This window comes from Carcharhinus amblyrhynchos, chromosome 33, assembly GCF_965287045.1.
Source record: "Carcharhinus amblyrhynchos chromosome 33, sCarAmb.v2.hapA, whole genome shotgun sequence".
NCBI classification, from domain to species: Eukaryota; Metazoa; Chordata; class Chondrichthyes; order Carcharhiniformes; family Carcharhinidae; genus Carcharhinus; species Carcharhinus amblyrhynchos.
This window is the reverse complement of record NC_137356.1, coordinates 2,464,217-2,482,186: the sequence shown is the minus strand read 5'-3', so window position 1 is coordinate 2,482,186 and position 17,970 is coordinate 2,464,217. Positions and strand designations below refer to the sequence as shown.

Here is a 17,970-nt window from a genome sequence, read left to right as displayed (position 1 = left end):
CTCTGTGCCCCTGGCCCCTCCCCCTCCGTGCCCCTGGCCCCTCCCCCTCCGTGCCCCTGGCCCCTCCCCCTCCGTGCCCCTGGCCCCTCCCCCTCCGTGCCCCTGGCCCCTCCCCCTCCGTGCCCCTGGCCCCTCCCCCTCCGTGCCCGGCTGGGTGATCTATTAGTCCGCAGGGTTTCTGTGTCCATTCCTAGAGCTCTTTCCACTCACCGTTCTGACCGCTGCCATTCACAACAGTAAAATGCCCTCTGTAAGCTCAGATGAAGATCCTGTGATTCAGGATTGTACCGTTAACATTTCAATCCTTGTGTATTCACTGCACTGCTCCAACCCAACACAACTGGAATCCCAAATTGCATCCTTTACAGCGAAAGGCCCGATGGTTTCTGGGTAAAAATACATAAAAATAGAACCTAGAGGTTTAGTAATATCTTCAGAAACTCCACAGTGAATGGAGCATTAAAACAGCAGAGGCATTTTGAGGGCAATGTATTTGATGAGGTTCTGCTGTGAGAGAGTGCAGATTCTGCAGGGTGACCTGGTAATGAAGGTTTACCAGTGAACCTTAACATTGGTCCTGCTGGGCCCATAAAGCAGAGGTCAACAGATCGAAACCATTCTCTGCTCGTTTCTCTTGGGGCAGCATAGTGGTTAGCACTGCTGCCTCACAGTGGCTGGGGTTACTGTCTGTGCGGAGTCTGTACATCCTCCCTGTGTCTGCGTGGGTTTCCTCCGGTTGCTCCGGTTTCTTCCCACAGTCCAAGATGTATGGGTTAGATGGATTGGCTGTGCTAAATTGTCCCTTAGTGTCAGGGGGACCAGCTGGGGTAAATGTATGGGGATGGGGCCTGGGTGGGATTGTGGTCGGTGTGGATTTGAGTGGCCGAATGGCCTCCTGCACCACGGGATTCTATGAAGTGTGTGTGGGATAATTACGATGCAGAGTAGATTCCTGGGATTGATACAGTGTTCTCTGGGATTTAGATACCAGACAGTTCATGACAAAGTTTCTGACTGACCCATCGACGCGCCAAAGCGAGATTCTGCCTCTCTCACAGACCCGTGAACTTGGCCAGTTCCTCACCCTGGCTGAGAGCAGCTTGTAATCCTCATCCTCCAGTTCTATCAGTCACCCTGTGGGTGTGTGGGTTAGCAGTGACAAACAGCAATGTCCTGCCAGCTCACTAACTCACACATTCTCACACTGACACACACTCAGTTCACAAACTGCTCCGATATAACATTGTTCCGGGCCAAATATATCTCTCTGCAAATGCTGCAATTCTGTTCCTGTCAGTCAGGGTGAAGCAAGAATGATTTTTTAATGTGTTTTACGGTTAGTAAATGTGACCGCGTTTGAAACATTTTGAATTTATTTAAACTTTATTACGTTCAAATATTGATGTGCACAAACTACAATAAAACCAGAGAGATATTTTGACACGGCTCTTCCTAAGTAGCTGCTTTCCTGAAATCCGTGTTGATTCCCAGTGGGGAACAAACTCCTCGCTCTGTCGCTGGGAAGTTTGACCTATCGGCCATTCCGGTGATGTCTGGGTGCTGCTTCAGAAGAAATGTTCTCGAATGAAAATCAGAATTGGGATTAAACAATTGAGAGAGGTGTTACAAATGTGAGGTTTAAAATATTGTTGTTGTCTTAAAATGGTGGAAGGAGGTTGTGTGACCTATTCTGAAATCTGCCTGACAACAAGCCTGGGTCAAAAGCAAAATAGAGATCAGTGGGTAGTAAGTGAAAATCACATCTTAACAGCTGATTAGTATCCAATTTTTCTAAGTATTATCTGAAACTTCATAATATCACATACTGGATACAAGGCCCGTGTGATTCATATTACCATGCAGATAGGCTTTGAGAGGGAACTAATCCACAGGAAAACAACATTGTGCAGGTTTTTCTAAAAATATCATTGAACCTGACAGACAGAGTCAGTCTGCAAGAATCGAAGGGAGACCTCGATAGAGGCACTTTGGTGGGGGTGTGAGCTTGCACTCAAGTTGAGGAGGGTATGTTTGTGAGAATTTAAATAAAGTTGGATGGTTTGGCCACAGGTGGATTCAGTAATGTTTCCCTCAGCACGGAATGCAGTTCAGGTCAAGGTTATCAGGTACAAAAACTGGAAAAGGATTTGGTTAGGTTCCTGGACAAAGTCTAACAGTGGAGGGATATCTTTAGCTCTTTAAATATCAGCTGGGGGATCTTTTCTGCCATACCAATCGAGGGAAAGGACTGCAGGATGCTATTAACAGCCAAGGAACAAGAGATGAGGTAGGAGGAGCACCTTCAGCAGATTCTCCGGTTCCACGTTCAAGTTCAATGGCAGCTCGACACCCGAACATCAACCAGGTAGAAATGACCTGAGCAGTGAGGCTGGACAACAAGGAGGCCTCTGGGGCGGTCGAGGTAGTAGCAGAGCTGGCAAAACGTGGCGAGAACACCATCGGAAGAGTGCTCCTAAAGCACCAGCAATAAAGTGACCTGCAGATGGTAACACCTCGCTGGCTGAAGAATTGTGCACACTCTGAACCATGAGCACCAGGCTTCAGAGGCGAGAAACCACGGTGCGTGTCAGCTGTGAGAAGACCCAAGAAGTGACTGCTGGTTGGCACCAATCCCATCTCCATTGGGCAACAGAATATCGAAGCTGTCGACCACTTTCCTGGTCAAGGGAACACTTTCTCCAAGGAGAGTGATTTCGAGATCAATATCTACTCGGGAATCATTAAAGCAGCATCACTATTCCAACCGCTCCATATGATCTGGGCCTCCAAAACCATCAACATGACCAGGAAGCTGCGATTTCACCTGCCTGTATGGAAGAGAGCAGCAAAGATGTCATTAGAATCCTATAGTATTGAAGGAGACCATTCAACCCATCAGTCTACACCAACCACAATCCCACCTAGCCCCTATCCCCATAACCCCAGGCTTTTACCCTAGCTCGTCCCCTGACATTCATGGACAATTTAGTATAGCCAATCCACCTAATCAGCACGTCTTTTGGACTGTGGGAGGAAACTGGGGCACCTGGAGGAAACCCACGCAGACACAGGGAGAACATGCAGACTCCACAGACAGTGACCCAAGCCGGGGATTGAACCCGGGTCCCTGGCGCTGTGAGGCAACGGTGCTAACCAGTGTGCTGTTGGAGTCTTTCAGCTGTGTTGCCTATGTGAGATCCTGGGCATCACATGGAGAAATGTGCTACAGGGGACTGGTCACAGCCAGTGAAAGGATATTTCTTTCTTTCAGGGACACTCAGCATTTGTTGTCCATCCGTGACCCTTTGGCTAAGATCAAGCCTGAGATCAGGTGCTTTGGCTAAGGACCTCGGTCCTTCTATCTCTCTTGTGGGGACCATGACCTGAATTCAACCTGAATTTGAATTGGTTTTTGGAGCAAGGAGCTGGGTGAGCTGATAGTATCATAGTTTTACAGCACAGAGAAAGGCCCTTTAGCCCATCCTGTCTGTGCTGGTCATCAAGCACTGATCTATTCTAATCCCGTTTTTCAGCACTTGGGCTGCAGCCTTGTCTGCTACAATGTTTTAATTGTGAGGTCTCCACCACTCTCTCAGGCAGTAAATTCCAGATTCCCACCCGCTCTGGGTGAAGAAGTTTCTCCTTCCATCTCCTGTAAATCTCCTGTCCCTTCCCTCAATCTTTGCCTCTGGTCATTGCTCCCTTGGCAGAGGGGAAAAAGTTCCTTCTTATCTGCTCTATTTGGGCCCTATGTGATTTTATACACCTTAGTGTGGTTCCCCCCTCTGTGCTCCAAGAGAAACAGCCCCAATCTGGTGGGGAGATGATGGCCTAGTGGTATTATCACTAGCTGAGTTTCTGGATTAATAATCTCATGTTCTGGGGACCTAGGTTCAAATCCCCCCACGGCCACTGGCGGAATTTGAATTCAATAAAATAATATCTGGAATTAAGAATCTACTGATGACCCTGAAACTATTGCTGATTAATTGGTGCAGGGTTGGAGGGGCCGAAGGGCCTGTTCCTGGGCTGTAATTTTCTTTGTTTGTCGGAAAACCCATCAGAGCGGCACAGTGGTTAGTACGGCCGCCTCGCAGGGCCGAGGAGCCGGGTTCGATTCCCAGCTGGAGTCACCGTCTGTGCGGAGCCTGCACATTCTCCCCGTGTCTGCCTGGGTTTCCCCCGGGTGCTCCAGTTTCCTCCCGCAGTCTAAAAGACGTGTGGGTTAGGGTGCATTGGCCGTGCTAAATCCACCCTTAATGTACCCGAACAGGCGCTGGACTGTGACGACTGGGGGATTTTCACAGTAACTTAACTGTGGTGTTAATGTAAACCGACTCGTGACACTAATAAATAAACCTCCCAAAGGGAGAGGGCCGTGTGTCCGGGAAACCGGGAGGGGGCGGTGTACCGGGAGGCCGGGCCGGGAGGGGGCGGTGTGTCCGGAGGCCGGGCCGGGAGGGGGCGGTGTGACCGGGGGGCCGGGAGAGGGCGGTGTGTCCGGAGGCCGGGCCGGGAGGGGGCGGTGTGACCGGGGGGCCGGGAGAGGGCGGTGTGTCCGGAGGCCGGGCCGGGAGGGGGCGGTGTGTCCGGAGGCCGGGCCGGGAGGGGGAGATTGTTCTCGGGCGGATGTGGAGGTTTCGTGGGGAAAATGGCCTCAGTTTTGGGGGAAAAGGCGACGCTGAATTCGCTGCCGGAGAGCGTGCTGGTGGAAATCCTGTCGTACCTCACAACCCGAGAGCTGCTCCGGATCAGCAGGTACCGAGAGAGAGACCCCCACGCCCGGGGGGGTAAAAGACTCCCGCCATCGTGGGGAGAGAGTGACCCCCCCCCCCCCTCCCCGCTCCCTGAGGCTCCATCTTCCTGAGCAGGAGTGGGGAAAGTGTAACCCGGGGAGAGTCAGGGGAGGGGGGGGGCTGCACCCCGGGGAGAGTCAGGGGAGGGGGGGGGCTGCACCCCGGGGAGAGTCAGGGGAGGGGGGGGGCTGCACCCCGGGGAGAGTCAGGGGAGGGGGGGGGCTGCACCCCGGGGAGAGTGAGGGGAGGGGAGGGGGGGGCTGCACCCCGGGGAGAGTGAGGGAGGGGAGGGGGGGGCTGCACCCCGGGGAGAGTGAGGGGAGGGAGGGGGGGGGCTGCACCCCGGGAGAGTGAGGGGAGGGGAGGGGGGGCTGCACCCCGGGGAGAGTGAGGGGAGGGGAGGGGGGGGCTGCACCCCGGGGAGAGTGAGGGGAGGGGAGGGGGGGGCTGCACCCCGGGGAGAGTGAGGGGAGGGGAGGGGGGGCTGCACCACCGGGGAGAGTGAGGGGAGGGGAGGGGGGGGGCTGCACCCCGGGGAGAGTGAGGGGGCGGGCTGCACCCCCGGGGAGAGTGAGGGGGGGGGCTGCACCCCGGGGAGAGTGAGGGGGCTGCCCCCCGGGGGGGGGGGGGGCTGCCCCCCGGGAGAGTCGGGGGAGGGGGGTGCTGCACCCCGGGGAGAGTCAGGGGGAGGGGGGGGGGGGGCTGCACCCCGGGGAGAGTCGGGGGGGGGGGGCTGCACCCCGGGGAGAGTGGGGGGGGGGGGCTGCACCCCGGGGAGAGTCAGGGGAGGGGGGGGGCTGCACCCCGGGGAGAACAGCATCTTACTGGAGAGGGAGTGTGATGAGCTATATTTTGAATTCATTTTCTGTAAATTATGGGAGTTAATTACTGACAAATTTTGGAAATGTGTTTGCATCCGTGGTAACTAGTTGTCCATGTGAAGTGAAGGGAGATTTCCAGTTTCTCTCTCAACTCTTTTCCCTTCACCTTTTCGCAGCCTCCAGTGGTTAGCACTGCTACCTCACAGCACCAGGGACCCAGATTCGATTCCTGACTTGGGTCACTGTCTGTGTGGAGTTTGCACATTCTCCTCATGTCTGCGTGGGTTTTCTCCAGGTACTCTGGCTTCCTCCCACAGTCCAAAGATGTGCGGGTTAGGTGGATTGGCCGTGCTAAATTATCCCTTACTGTCCTAAGGATGGATTAGCAGCGGAAGTGTGTGTGTTATGGTAATAGGACCTGGATAAGATGTTCTTTTTAGCAAGTCACTGCAGATTTGATGGGCCAAATGGCCTCCTGCACTGTAGAGATTGCATATCCCTTCCCCACCCCCACCCCTTCCAAGACAAAAGAAAAATCTGCCAGTTGCTTGCATCTTTAGAGTATTGTTCATGTCAAAGTGTTTGTGAATAGTTGACAGTAAATTATTTGTGATGGTCAGTGAGATGTGTAAATGTGGTGGTCTCTCCAGCTGTGAACTGGTTAGCGTGAGAAAAGGCTGCTCCTTGGGTTTAGGTAAAATTCTCTGCTGTTCATATGGAGCTGCGCCCTGTGCATCCTTGATAATGTGGCACCCCATTAGCAATGTACTGACAGCAGGGAGGAGGAGTAGCTTTGGGCAATCCCCTCTGGAGCAGACAGTTCAGATCTGGGTACAGTCAGAATTTGGAAGATTTTCGTATGGATTAGCCAGAATGAGACTGGGGCTGAAAGGATTAATTTATACGCACAGACTCTCAGTATTCCCTTAACGAAAGAAGCAATGATTGACAAAAATGATATGATTTGATTTATTGTTGTCTCATGTATTAGCATACAATGAAAAATATTGTTTCTTGTGGCTATACAGACAAAGCATACCGCTCATAGAGAAGGAAAGGAGAAAGTGCAGAAGGTAGCATTACAGTCATAGCTAGGGTGTAGAGAAAGATCAACTTAGTGCAAGATAGGTCCATTCAAAAGTCTGATGGCGCAGGGAAGAAGCTGTTCTTGAGTCGGTTGGTACGTGGCCTCAGATTTTTGTAACTTTTTCCCTACAGAAGACGGTGGAAGAGAGAATGTCCAGGGTGTGTGGGGTCCTTGATTATGCTGGCTGCTTTTCCAAGGCAGTGGGAAGTGTAGACAGAGTCATTGGCTGGGAGGCTGGTTTGTATGATGGATTTGGCTACAGTCCTTTGTAGTTCCTTGAGGTCTTGGCCAGAACAAGAGTCATACCAAGTTGTGATACAACCAGAAAGAATGTTCGGAGAAGAAGGTGAGTGAGTGAGAAGCTAGTTTCTCTGGTGAAGGGAAATGGAGAATAGAAATTAGAGTCAGACAGATTAGAAAGAGAATCAGGAAATATTTCATTCTGGACTGTGTTGAGGCTGGGAATTGAATAGAAATGTCACAAGTGAGATTAAAAGGAGTAAGTCTATCGAGTGAGGTGGAGCTGAGATACCCATAACCTGACCAAATGGTGGAGGAACCTGAAAGTGGCTGAATGGACTCTTACTGTTCCCATGGAGCTGAAACTCAGGGTGGGGGTGGTTGGTGGTGGTGGTGAGGAAGGCCTGTCTTCTGGGAGGGAAGTTTGTACTCTGGGTGGGGGTGGTTTGTACTGTGTGGCGGGAGGTGGTGAGGGGCTTATACTCTGAAGGTTCTGACCCTGAGCCGAGTGTCATTAACTGAGACAAGCTGAGGTTTGAGCTGCTTGATACAGCAGTAAGGGTGAGGAGGAAATCAGTGGAGTAACTGAGCAAATTTGACAGAGTCTGTGGAGTTAATGGTTCAAGTCCAATCTGGTTCCTCTTCAGAGCCAAAGTTCCACCTGAGAATCATGCACAAGGCCTTAACTCTGTTCCTCTCTCCGTGGACGCTGCCAGACCTGTTGAGTTTCTCCAGCATTTCCTGTTTTTATTTCAGATTTCCAGTAAAGGAAACTGCTTCTGACACATTTACATTTCCTGCTTTCACAGAGTTTGCAAGCGGTGGAGAAGACTAGCTTATGACAAAGATCTTTGGAAAGATGTTAATTTAACTCCATACAAGGTACAGAACACTGGCAAGTTGAGTATATCTCTGTTAACAGATTCAAGATTGTCGTGGCTTTTTGTTCCAGGTGTCTGGGGTGAAACTGATGTTTCTAAAGATTCCAGTTAAGGATATTGATTCATTATGTACAACCATCATCAATAATTAAAAGATCCTTAGACAGCACCTTCCAAACCCACGACCACTTCCATCTAGAAGGACAAGGGCAGCAGATACATGGGAACACCACCTAAGAGAGTCCTATATCTCTTCAGACCCACTGACCCATGTTCAACTGTTGTTCACGTGGAACCCTTCTCCACTTCGGCCTTCAAAGTTCTCATTTGAATATTTGCTGCTACCGCCAAGATCTGCAACTGCGGTGGCTCCACCTTGCAGGAGGGAAACCTGCAAGTTCCCCTCCAAGCCACTTACCATCCTGACTTAGAAATATATCACTGTTCCTTTGCAGTCGCTGAGCCAAAATCCTGGATTTCCCTCCCTAATGGCATTGTGGGTCAACCCACAGCACATGGACTGCAGCGATTCAAGAAGGCAGCTCATCACCACCACCTTCTCATGGACAGCTAGGGATGGACAATAAATGCTGGCTGGCCAGCCAGCGACGCCCGTGTCCCGCGAATAAATAAGAAAAAAGATCATGCTTTTCTGCTCCCTATTCTGTGAGGATGTTTAACCTCAGTTTGCCCTGACAGCTCTGATTTTAATAATTTAAACCCTTGATCCTGGACCTGGGAAATAGCTTAACTATTTTTCCTGCAAGCGATCCACACAGACTAAACCACCCATAAACTTTGTTGTATTCCTCAGCTCAGAATCCTTGACCTTCTCTCAAGGTGAGTGGGTATCTGATTAGAATGTGTCCCCTGTAAGTCGCTAACGTTTTGCTGCTGCTCTTTCAGGTGAACTCCCGGATACTCTGGCACCTGGTCAGGCATTACCTGGGTGGCACGCTGAGGACCTTGAGGGTTAAAGGTGTCCTTCATTCCGTCAGGAAGCATGAGTCCCTAACTGAGGCCTTGCTGTTGGAGATCGGGAAGCGCTGTCCGAACCTGAGTGAACTCCGGCTTATTGAGATGAACCTGCGAGGCATTAATTACGAGTGCCTGCCTCCCTCGTTGCTCAGTCTGGAGCTGGCGCACTGTGAGATTCCCTTGCATTGGTTCAGAGTGGCCGCAGTGCCCAACAGGACTAGGATCCCACCTCGGATCAGGAATCTGGAGGTGGACAATGTGCCCAACTTCTCAGACCAGCATCTCCAGAACCTTGTGTCTCGCACGGTCTTGAAGGTATTGATTCTGTCAGGTACGTACAGGGTAACCGACTCTGGGATTGAGAAATCCGCTGAGAGTCTCTCAGAGGTTGTCCACCTCAAGCTGCATGGCTGCCACATCTCCGACGACTCACTGCGGCACATTGCCCGGCACCTGACACAGCTCCGCACTTTAGACCTCACAAACTTCTATTCCATGACTGACACGGGCCTGACCTGTCTTGGAGGCCTGCGCTCCCTCCAGTCACTCTGCTTCGAGAATTGTTTCCAGATTACCATTGACAAGCTTCTGGCTGTCTGCACTGGCCTTCCGTCTCTGACTAAACTCAACCTGAACGGGAATCTATACTCTGAGGGAGACCTGCACCGAATCCGACAAAGTTTACCCAACTGCACCGTCACCAATCATTTCTCTGACAAGGAGCCTGTGCTTACGTTTTAACAGCAGATTGCTGCTGTACGTGAGCACAGAACAGGTTTGAATTGTGGCTGGGGCGGTGCAAGAGTTACTGTCTGTATAACTGGGGCTGTTCTTTGCCCTTTGCTTGTATTGATTCCATGTACTTGGTCAGGGCCCTGAGGACATTGTGGTTTGATCCCAGGAGTATCCCCTCACTTTTCAGCCACCGGGTAAAGGAACATCCCAAAATCAACCTGTACACTCCCAACCTCAGCGGGAGAGGGTAATTGCACAGAACATGATGGGCTGAAGAGGATGAGTTTGCAGTGTATTCAGGCAAGGTTCGTACACAGACTGCTAAGTGGCTCGCTGACAGATCGGATCGCTGATATATTTGCACCTTGCTCGTTTTCAGATGGAAGTTGGGCTTTCAGCACTGTATCTGAAAAAAACCCTTCCCTAAAATATCCAGCTACAACTTAACGCACATTGTCAGATTGGCAAACAGCCCAATGAACACATCTTAAACCACAAGAGTGAGTGAGTGAGTTCACAAATGTGGCTAAGCAATGGTTTACATGACTAGGTCCTGCCAGCCTATGTACAACATTTAAACTCTGCAGTTATCATTATATCATTAAGCTAAGTAATTTTATTTGGCAGCTTTGTTTTATTGCTATTCAAAATAAACTTTATCATTTGTAATGATTCATTTCTCTATTTAATGTAAAAATATTGATGTCCTTTATGAACAACCCCCATTGGCCATTTGTGACCATGTGACTTTGAATTTTGATGCTTTGAATGAACCTGATTGGCCAGTAGCTATCTCATGACTATTCATTCTGCTGTTCCTATCTCGGAGCACAGCAGCTGGCCTGTTCCGGAGTTTGTGGCTGTGTCACCGTGCCTGTTCCATTCTTGTCTGTCCCGTCATAGACAGGGAGTTACCTGCAATGGCTTCCCTTCCAGCCCCTGTGCTACCTTCCCGCCCCCCCCCCCCCAACAATCCCCAGGCTTCTCTGCTTCCTACTTCTCCCCTACACCCTTGGCAATGTCAGCTGCATGCTGCACCTCACCATCACTCACCCTCTCGATCTGATTTGTCCAGTAACAGATAAAGCAGAAATTTCCTCCAATGAAATATTCAGCGGATTGAATTTAGTTCCTGCCACTGACTGTGTCCTCGACTGTCAACAACCTGAGGGCTCCCCGACTCCCACAGTCTTCACATTCTGCGGGGTGGGGGGGTGGGGAGGGGGTGGTGAGCTTATAAAATCCACCACCTACTTCCATCTCCAAAACAAGGCCTGACTCCCACCCCCTCCCTCAGTTCCACCTGCTGCTCAAACCCTCCTCCATACTTACCTTGTTCCTGCGTTCTTGTAGAGTCCATTCATTCCTTTGAATAGACACAGACAGCACAGGGATAACTTTGAAATGAATTTCTTTTATTTGAACAGAACTTAAAGAAAATTAAATCATTGCAGAAACGCAAAGGAAGAGGAAAGTTGGAGAGTCTGGCTTTGCTACCAACCCTGTACTGAGTGGAGCCTGAACAGCAGCCTGATAGAATCCCTACAGCTCAGAGGGAGGCCATTAGGCCCATTGAGTCTGTAGCATCATAGAGGTTTACAGCATGGAAACAGGTCATTCAGCCCAACTTGTCTCCACCACCCTTTTTTTCAAACCCCTATGCTAGTCCCAATTACCCGCATTTGGCCCATATTCCTCTGTACCCATTTTACCCATGTAACTGTCTAAATACTTTTTAAAAGACAGAATTGTACCCACCTCTACTACTACCTCTGGCAGCTTGTTCCAGACATCACCCTTTGTGTGAAAAAATTGCCCCTTTGGACACTTTTGTATCGCTCCCCCTCACCTTAAACCTATGACCTTTAGTTTTAGACTCCCCTACCTTTGAGAAAATGCATGGACAATCTATGCTCCTCATTATTTTATAGACCTCTATAAGATCACCCCTCAGCCTCCTACGCTCTGGAGACAAAAGTCCCAGTCTATCCAGCCTCTCCTTGTAACTCAATCCATCAAGTCCCGGTAGCATCCTAGTAAATCTTTCCGGCATTCTTTCTAGTTTAATAATATCCTTTCTATAATAGGGTGACCAGAACTGTACATAATATTCCAAGTGTGGCCTTGCCAATGTCTTGTACAACTTCAACAAGACTCTCAACTCCTGTACTCAATGTTCTGACCAATGAAACCAAACATGCCAAATGCCTTCTTCACCACTCTGTCCACCTGTGACTCCACTCTCAAAGAACTATGAACCTGTACCCCTAGATCTCTCCCCAAAACTCTAACATAAACCAAGAAAGACCTGCCCTGGTTCGAGCTAGCAAAATGCATCACCTCGCATGTATTGTACTGACCACAGTCCCACCCAGATCCTATTCCCGTATACCCTCGTATTTAGCCTGCTAATCCCCTGACACTAGGGTAAATTTATCACGGCAAATCCACCTAACTTGTATATCATTTGAGTGTGGGAGGAAACTGGAGCACCCGGAGGAAACTCACGTAGACATGGGGAGAATGTGCAGTATCCATGCACAGAGTCACCCGAGGCTGGAATTGAACCCGGATCCCTGACACTGAGAGGCAGCAGTGCTAACCATCTGAAAACAAAACTGGACAAACACACTGAAACCAAAACACTTCTCAAGCCTATCTAGTTATTGTGAATGTTTTCCACAGTCTGTCTCTGAATCTGACAGACACAGGTTTTACAGCAATGCTATCAAAGTTTAGTTTGTTTGCTGTGTACTTCTCAGCAATGCGGTGAATTTCCAGCTATGGGATCCCTCTGTTCTCCTGGCAAAGCCTCCCACTTTGTGCCCTCAAAACCTGATGCAAAACAAAAACCCACCTGTGTTCTTGCACTGAGTTCTCTTTACATCTCCCCACCGTGTCGATCTACATTCACGCCCTTGCAGGTTAGCTGGATTGGCCATGCTAAATTGCTGCTTAGTGACCCAAATGTGTAGGTTAGTGGGACTAGTGACGTGAATATGTGAGTTTATGGGGATAGGGTCTGGATGGGGGGGTTCTGTTGGAGAGAGTCAGTGCAGATTCGATGGGCCAAATAGCCTGTTTCTGCACCTTGCAGATTATATTCTATAGTCCCCTTTTGATCTTCCTGTGTTGTTTGATGCAATTGTTCACTGCTGTGGGACATCCCACGACCATTCCTATTGCGAGTTTGGTGATTGAATCCTCAGAGGCTCGAACTTGTTCAGCACCAACATTGAGAAGCTGGAAGCCTCATGTTCCCACCTCCCCAGCACATTAGCTGCAGCTTTCTTCTCCTTCCCTCGCCCCTCAAATCAAACTGTGCACAACCTTAGCCCCTACTCAGTCCCAGAGAAACAAGGACAATGGAAAGCTGAAAAACGGAGACATTTAGCAATGAACTGAATAAATCCAAAAGAGAGCAGAAACAAAAAGGTACAAAGAATGAAGACAGAGGCGTTGGAGGCAGTTTCCGGGAATTTGAAGTTTCCAGGCGTGTTCCCAAAGACCAGTCTCCTTGTTGCTATTCATTCATTTTCACTGGGATTTAATTCCCAAGCACTCCGTATCGCGAAGATTTAATTCCGAAGACATCTCCAAGCTCGTTCAGTGACGTTTGAACATCTCTGACGTAGTTGAATCTTGTGCTGGCTGTTTGATTTGTGCAATATTTCCTAGTTGATGTCGTTTTTAGTTGGTTTATATCGTTGTAAACTGTTCTGATTAAAGCACCAGAGGAGAAATAAAAATCTTCCAATACCAGCCCTGGTCTAGCTCTAATGTTTTTGTTCTTGGGAATTTTGAGAGCCCGAGGACAGGGATTCACTGAATCCTGTACGGATTCTGGGAATTGCACCCTGAGATTTATCCAGTTAATGGTAACTGGGTTCTGTTTCCATTTCCGGGAGGCTTGGTTTCACAATCAGATTCCATAATTCTGTCTTTTTATTAATTTTCAAAAGGCTTAAACCTCCTCAAGGGCTTGTTCATTATGTTCTTCGAGTGATTCTGAATAATGTGCAGTTAGAAACTCTGTGTGGTTAAAAGGAACAGACTTGCAGAGATATAAATCCCACATTTCACTGTGTATCTACTGTGCTTTTAGTACCTTGTTGTTGAAGTTGTTTTGCTGCTGTACCCATACCGACAGCTCAGTGTCGCTCTGCGGGCACCATGTCCTGAGTTTGGGAAGTTTGAACACTGGGAACGTTGCTCTTTTTTGAATAGCGCCAGGCAATCTTTTGTATTCTGCTCAGAGGGCACATAGAGCAATGCAATGCGGAAAGAGGCCCTTTGGCCCATCAGGTCCATGCTGACCATGCTGCCCTCCCACTGGTCCCAATTGCCCACGTTTGGCCCATATCCGTCTAATCCTTCCCCATCCATGTACTTATCCAAATGCTGTTTAAATGTTGCTATTGAACCTGTCTCAACCACTTTCTCTGACAGCTCATTCCATACACGATCCACCCTCTGCGTGAAGAAATTGCCCCTCAGGTCCCTTTTAAATCTTTCCCTCTCACCTTAAACATATGCTGTCTTGTTTTCAATTCACCTTCCCTGGGGAAAAGATTGCGTGTTGGTCTTATAGAGTGACCACCTTATCTAAGAAACAGCAGCTGTGACAGTGCTACACTGGAGTGTCCGTGGGGATTGTGTGCTCAGACCCCAGGTTGTAGTTTCAGTGTAGAAGCTGCTGACTGAGGGGGTGAGGATCCGTCAGCTGAAACCAAACTCAGTGCAAAAGCTCAAGCCACCTGTTGATGTAAATTTCCTCCAACCGTTCTGCTGAAGCAGACACTTGGCTGCTTTGATCTGTGACAGAGCAGCTGCTGGCCACACACCCAGAGTCACACTCAGAGAAGGTTTGCTTCTTCCACTCTGGATTGCTTCACTCTCATTTCCCACACAATCCCCCTCAGCCCAAATTAATAAAATATTATTTTCAAAGCTGTTTGTAAGGCAAGAACAGAATAGTGTGCTGGCTGCTTATTCTGAGGCCTGGGCTCATTCCTCATCAGCTTCGAGCTATCATCTGCAAAAATGCTTCTCGTCTCGCCCATGAGTCTGGGTCTCTTATCTCACCTGTGAGTCTCAGCCTTTCATCTTGTCTGAGAATCTAGGCCTCTTGTCTCATCTGTGAGTCTCTGTCTCTCTCTTCTGTGGTCTCCGTCTCTCCTTGTCTTGTCTGAGAGTCTCGGTCTTTCTTTGGGTGGTGTGGTGGCACAGTGGTTAGCGCTGCTGCCTCACAGCTCCAGGGACCCAGGTTCAAATCTGAGCTTGGTGACTGCCTGTGTGCAATTTGCACATTTTCCCCATGTCTGCATGGGATTCTCTGGGTGCTCTGGTTTCCTCCCACAGTCCAAAGATGTGCAGGTTAGGTTGATTGGCTGTGCTAAATTACCCCTTAGTATCAGGGGAATTAGTAGGGTAAATATGTGGAGTTTTGGGAATGGGGCCTGGCTGGGATTGTGGTCAGCGCAGACTCGATGGGCCAAATGGCCTCCTGTACTGTAGGGATTCTATGATATTGTCTCCATCCTGTTTTGCCATCCCAGCTTGCAGCATCCTGACACTCATTACCTTCCCCATGTGGTGTGACCACGATTGGGGCATTCCTCATAGCTCATTCATAATCTAGAATTAGAGATCTAGCCAGGCAAAGCAGATAGTATTAACTTGCTGCTAAAAGATGGTGTTAGTTTTTAATGAGGTGGTGGTTAAGTGGATATTGAAATCTCGATTGTGATATTAGTGCAATGCTGAGCATGGAGGCTGGGTTTTGTTGGTCTGGTTCTAATACTGCCTTTGGCCTTGCTCCCTTCCTGAATAATGGGGAACGCCCAGCTCAGATTAATTGGCTATTGTCCTGTGAAGCGCCTTCAAACATTTCACTACATTGAAGGTGCTATCAAAATGTGAGTTGTTGTTGTAATCATAGCATCCTCCTAGTGCCGAAGAGGCCATTGAGTCTCTACTGACTCTCTGACAGAGTATTTCACCCAGGCCCTCTCCCCTGCCCTATTCCCATAACGCTACACATTTAGCATGGCCCATTCACCCAACCTATACATATTTGGACACTAAGGGGCAATTTAATATGGCCAATCCACCTACCCTGCACACTCAACAATACCCATCTCAATAGAGTGATAGAGATATACAGCACGGAAACAGGCCCTTTGGCCCAACCTGTTCATGCTGACCAGGTTACCTAAACTGAACTAGTCCCATTTGCCTGTTTGGCCTCATATCCCTCTAAATCTTCCCACCCGTGTATCTGTCCAAATGTTTTTTTAGATGTTGTAATTATATCCGCCTCTACCACTTCCTCTGGCAGCTCATTCCATATACACACCACCCTCTGTGTGAAAAAGTTGCCCCTCAGATCAGTTTTAAACCTTTCCCCTCTCACTTTAAATATACATACCTCAGTATGGAAATGACCCATCACTCTCATGGTGTTATCTAATCCATCAACTCAACAGACTCAATGGATAATAAAACCTTTCTTTCTGTACGTGAGTTGCGTCTAACTTTTTCCATAGTTTGGCGTTCTTAAGTTTTGCACTAAAAGCATGAAATATGTCTGGATATTGTGTGCATGTGAGGGGCTGCGAAACACAAAACTGCCCACTAAAACCTCTCAACACATTGAACTGTTATTTGTAATTACCCATTATTGTGGCCAGGCAGGCTGGGTCTGACACCTCTCCTAAGCTGGGCTGTGCAGATTTGAGCCCTGTCCTTTGTTGGATCAGCTGTTGTAAACAGAAGTTGAATTGTAAAGTTGTGTTTGAATGCAGGCCAGATGCAGAAGATAATGTTGACTTCTCCTGAGGTGGCCTAACTTGAGGTAAAAATGTATTTATTTGTGTCACAAGTAAGGCTTACTTACACTGTCATGAAGTTATTGTGAAAATCCCCTAGTTGCCACACTCCGGCGCCTGTTCGGGTACACTGAGGGAGGAGTTAGCGTGGCCAATGCACCCTAACCAGCACGTCTTTTGGACAGTCGGAGGAAACCAGAGCACCTGGAGGAAACGCACGCAGACATAGGGAGAACGTGCAGATTCCACACAGGCAGTGACCCAAGTCAGGAATCGAACCCGGGTCCCTGGCGCAGTGAGGTAGGGACCCGGGTTTGATTCCTGGGTTAATGCAGGGTGTTAATGCAGAGATGTATGGTGTATAACATTAGTTTGAATCTCAAACCAGCTGTATGTACAGAAGGAAATGTTTAGACAGTCGAAAATGTTCTTCAGAATGGGAACTAATAGTTAAGGGGGATTCCCCTTTGTTCATTGTCACTAGTTTCTATGTACTTTGTTGTTGTCACTGATGGCACTTTGCCACAGAGGGTCTATATTATCTTCTAGCTGGTCGTGAGAATGGTGTTGATCTGATTATAATGGGAGGATTCACTCTTTCTGGCATTACCTAGCCCACACTGAGCTGTGACTTCTGGCATTGAGAGATCTGGTGTAGTCCATGTGGTCTCTTGGATTTACCTTAGAATATATGAACTAGAAGCAGGAGTAGGCCATTCGGCCCCTTGGCTCTGCTCCGCCAGTCATTATCATCATAGCTGAACTGACTATGGTTTCATCTCCACATTCCATCTCCCCCAAAAATCTTTAACTCCCTTGTTAGTCAAGAATCTATCTACCTGGGCCATAAAGATATTCACTGACCCGCCTCTTTGGGGAACAGAGTTCCAAAGATTCACAACCTCTTGAGAGAAAAAAGTTCTCATCTCCATCTTGAATGGGAAATCCCTTATTTTAAACCGTGTCCCTGTCTCTCCCAAAAGGGGAAGCATCCTCTCAGCATCCATCCTGGCAAGCTCCCTCAGATCCAATATGTTTCAATAAGATCTGTCAGAAGGCTGTGGAGGCCAGGTCATTGATTGTCTGCAAGACAGATTGATAGGTTCTTGATTAATAAAGGGATCAGAGGTTATGGGGAAAATGCAGGAGAATGGGGATGAGAAAAGTGTCAGCCATGATCCAATAGCAGAGCAGACTTGAAGGGCCGAGTGGCCTAATTCTGCTGCTATGTCTTATGGTCTCCTGTCGATCTCTCAAACTCCAACAGGGACAGCTCAGCCTGACCAACGTTTCCTCTGAGGATAAACCCTCCCATTCCAGCTTATCAGTGAGTGAACCTTCCCTGAGCTGTTCCTTATATCCTCTCTCAAATACAGAGAGCAAAACTGCACACAATGTTCCAGATGTGGTCTCACCAATGCAGCTGCAGTAAAATATCCCAACGTTTATATTCCATTCCCCTGCAATAAACACTCAATTTCCCTTCCTAATCACTCGCTGTACTAATTCTTTATGATTCATGTACTAGGACGGCCAGATCCCTCTGTACTATACCATTCTACAGTCCGTTACAATAATATTTTGTTTATTCTTCCTTTCAAA

At 48.7% G+C, this 17,970-nt stretch overlaps 1 protein-coding gene across 1 annotated transcript; it reads left to right on the top strand.

Moving 5' to 3' along the window:
• Nucleotides 1–4,606: 4,606 nt before the first annotated feature.
• Nucleotides 4,607–10,389, top strand: LOC145360987 (F-box/LRR-repeat protein 12-like). Its single transcript, XM_080216503.1, has 3 exons — nucleotides 4,607–4,758; nucleotides 7,754–7,826; nucleotides 8,732–10,389. The coding sequence occupies exons 1-3, from the start codon at nucleotides 4,652–4,654 to the stop codon at nucleotides 9,542–9,544; spliced, it is 993 nt and encodes a 330-aa protein (XP_080072629.1). The 5' UTR covers nucleotides 4,607–4,651; the 3' UTR covers nucleotides 9,545–10,389.
• The last annotated feature ends 7,581 nt before the right edge of the window (nucleotides 10,390–17,970 follow it).

Coding starts and splice junctions, on each gene's coding strand:
- LOC145360987 (XM_080216503.1), top strand. CDS start 4,652: ATGGCCTCAGTTTTGGGGGAAAAGGCGACGCTGAATTCGCTGCCGGAG. Junction 4,759..7,753: donor GAGCTGCTCCGGATCAGCAG/GTACCGAGAGAG, acceptor CTGCTTTCACAG/AGTTTGCAAGCGGTGGAGAA. Junction 7,827..8,731: donor TTAATTTAACTCCATACAAG/GTACAGAACACT, acceptor CTGCTCTTTCAG/GTGAACTCCCGGATACTCTG.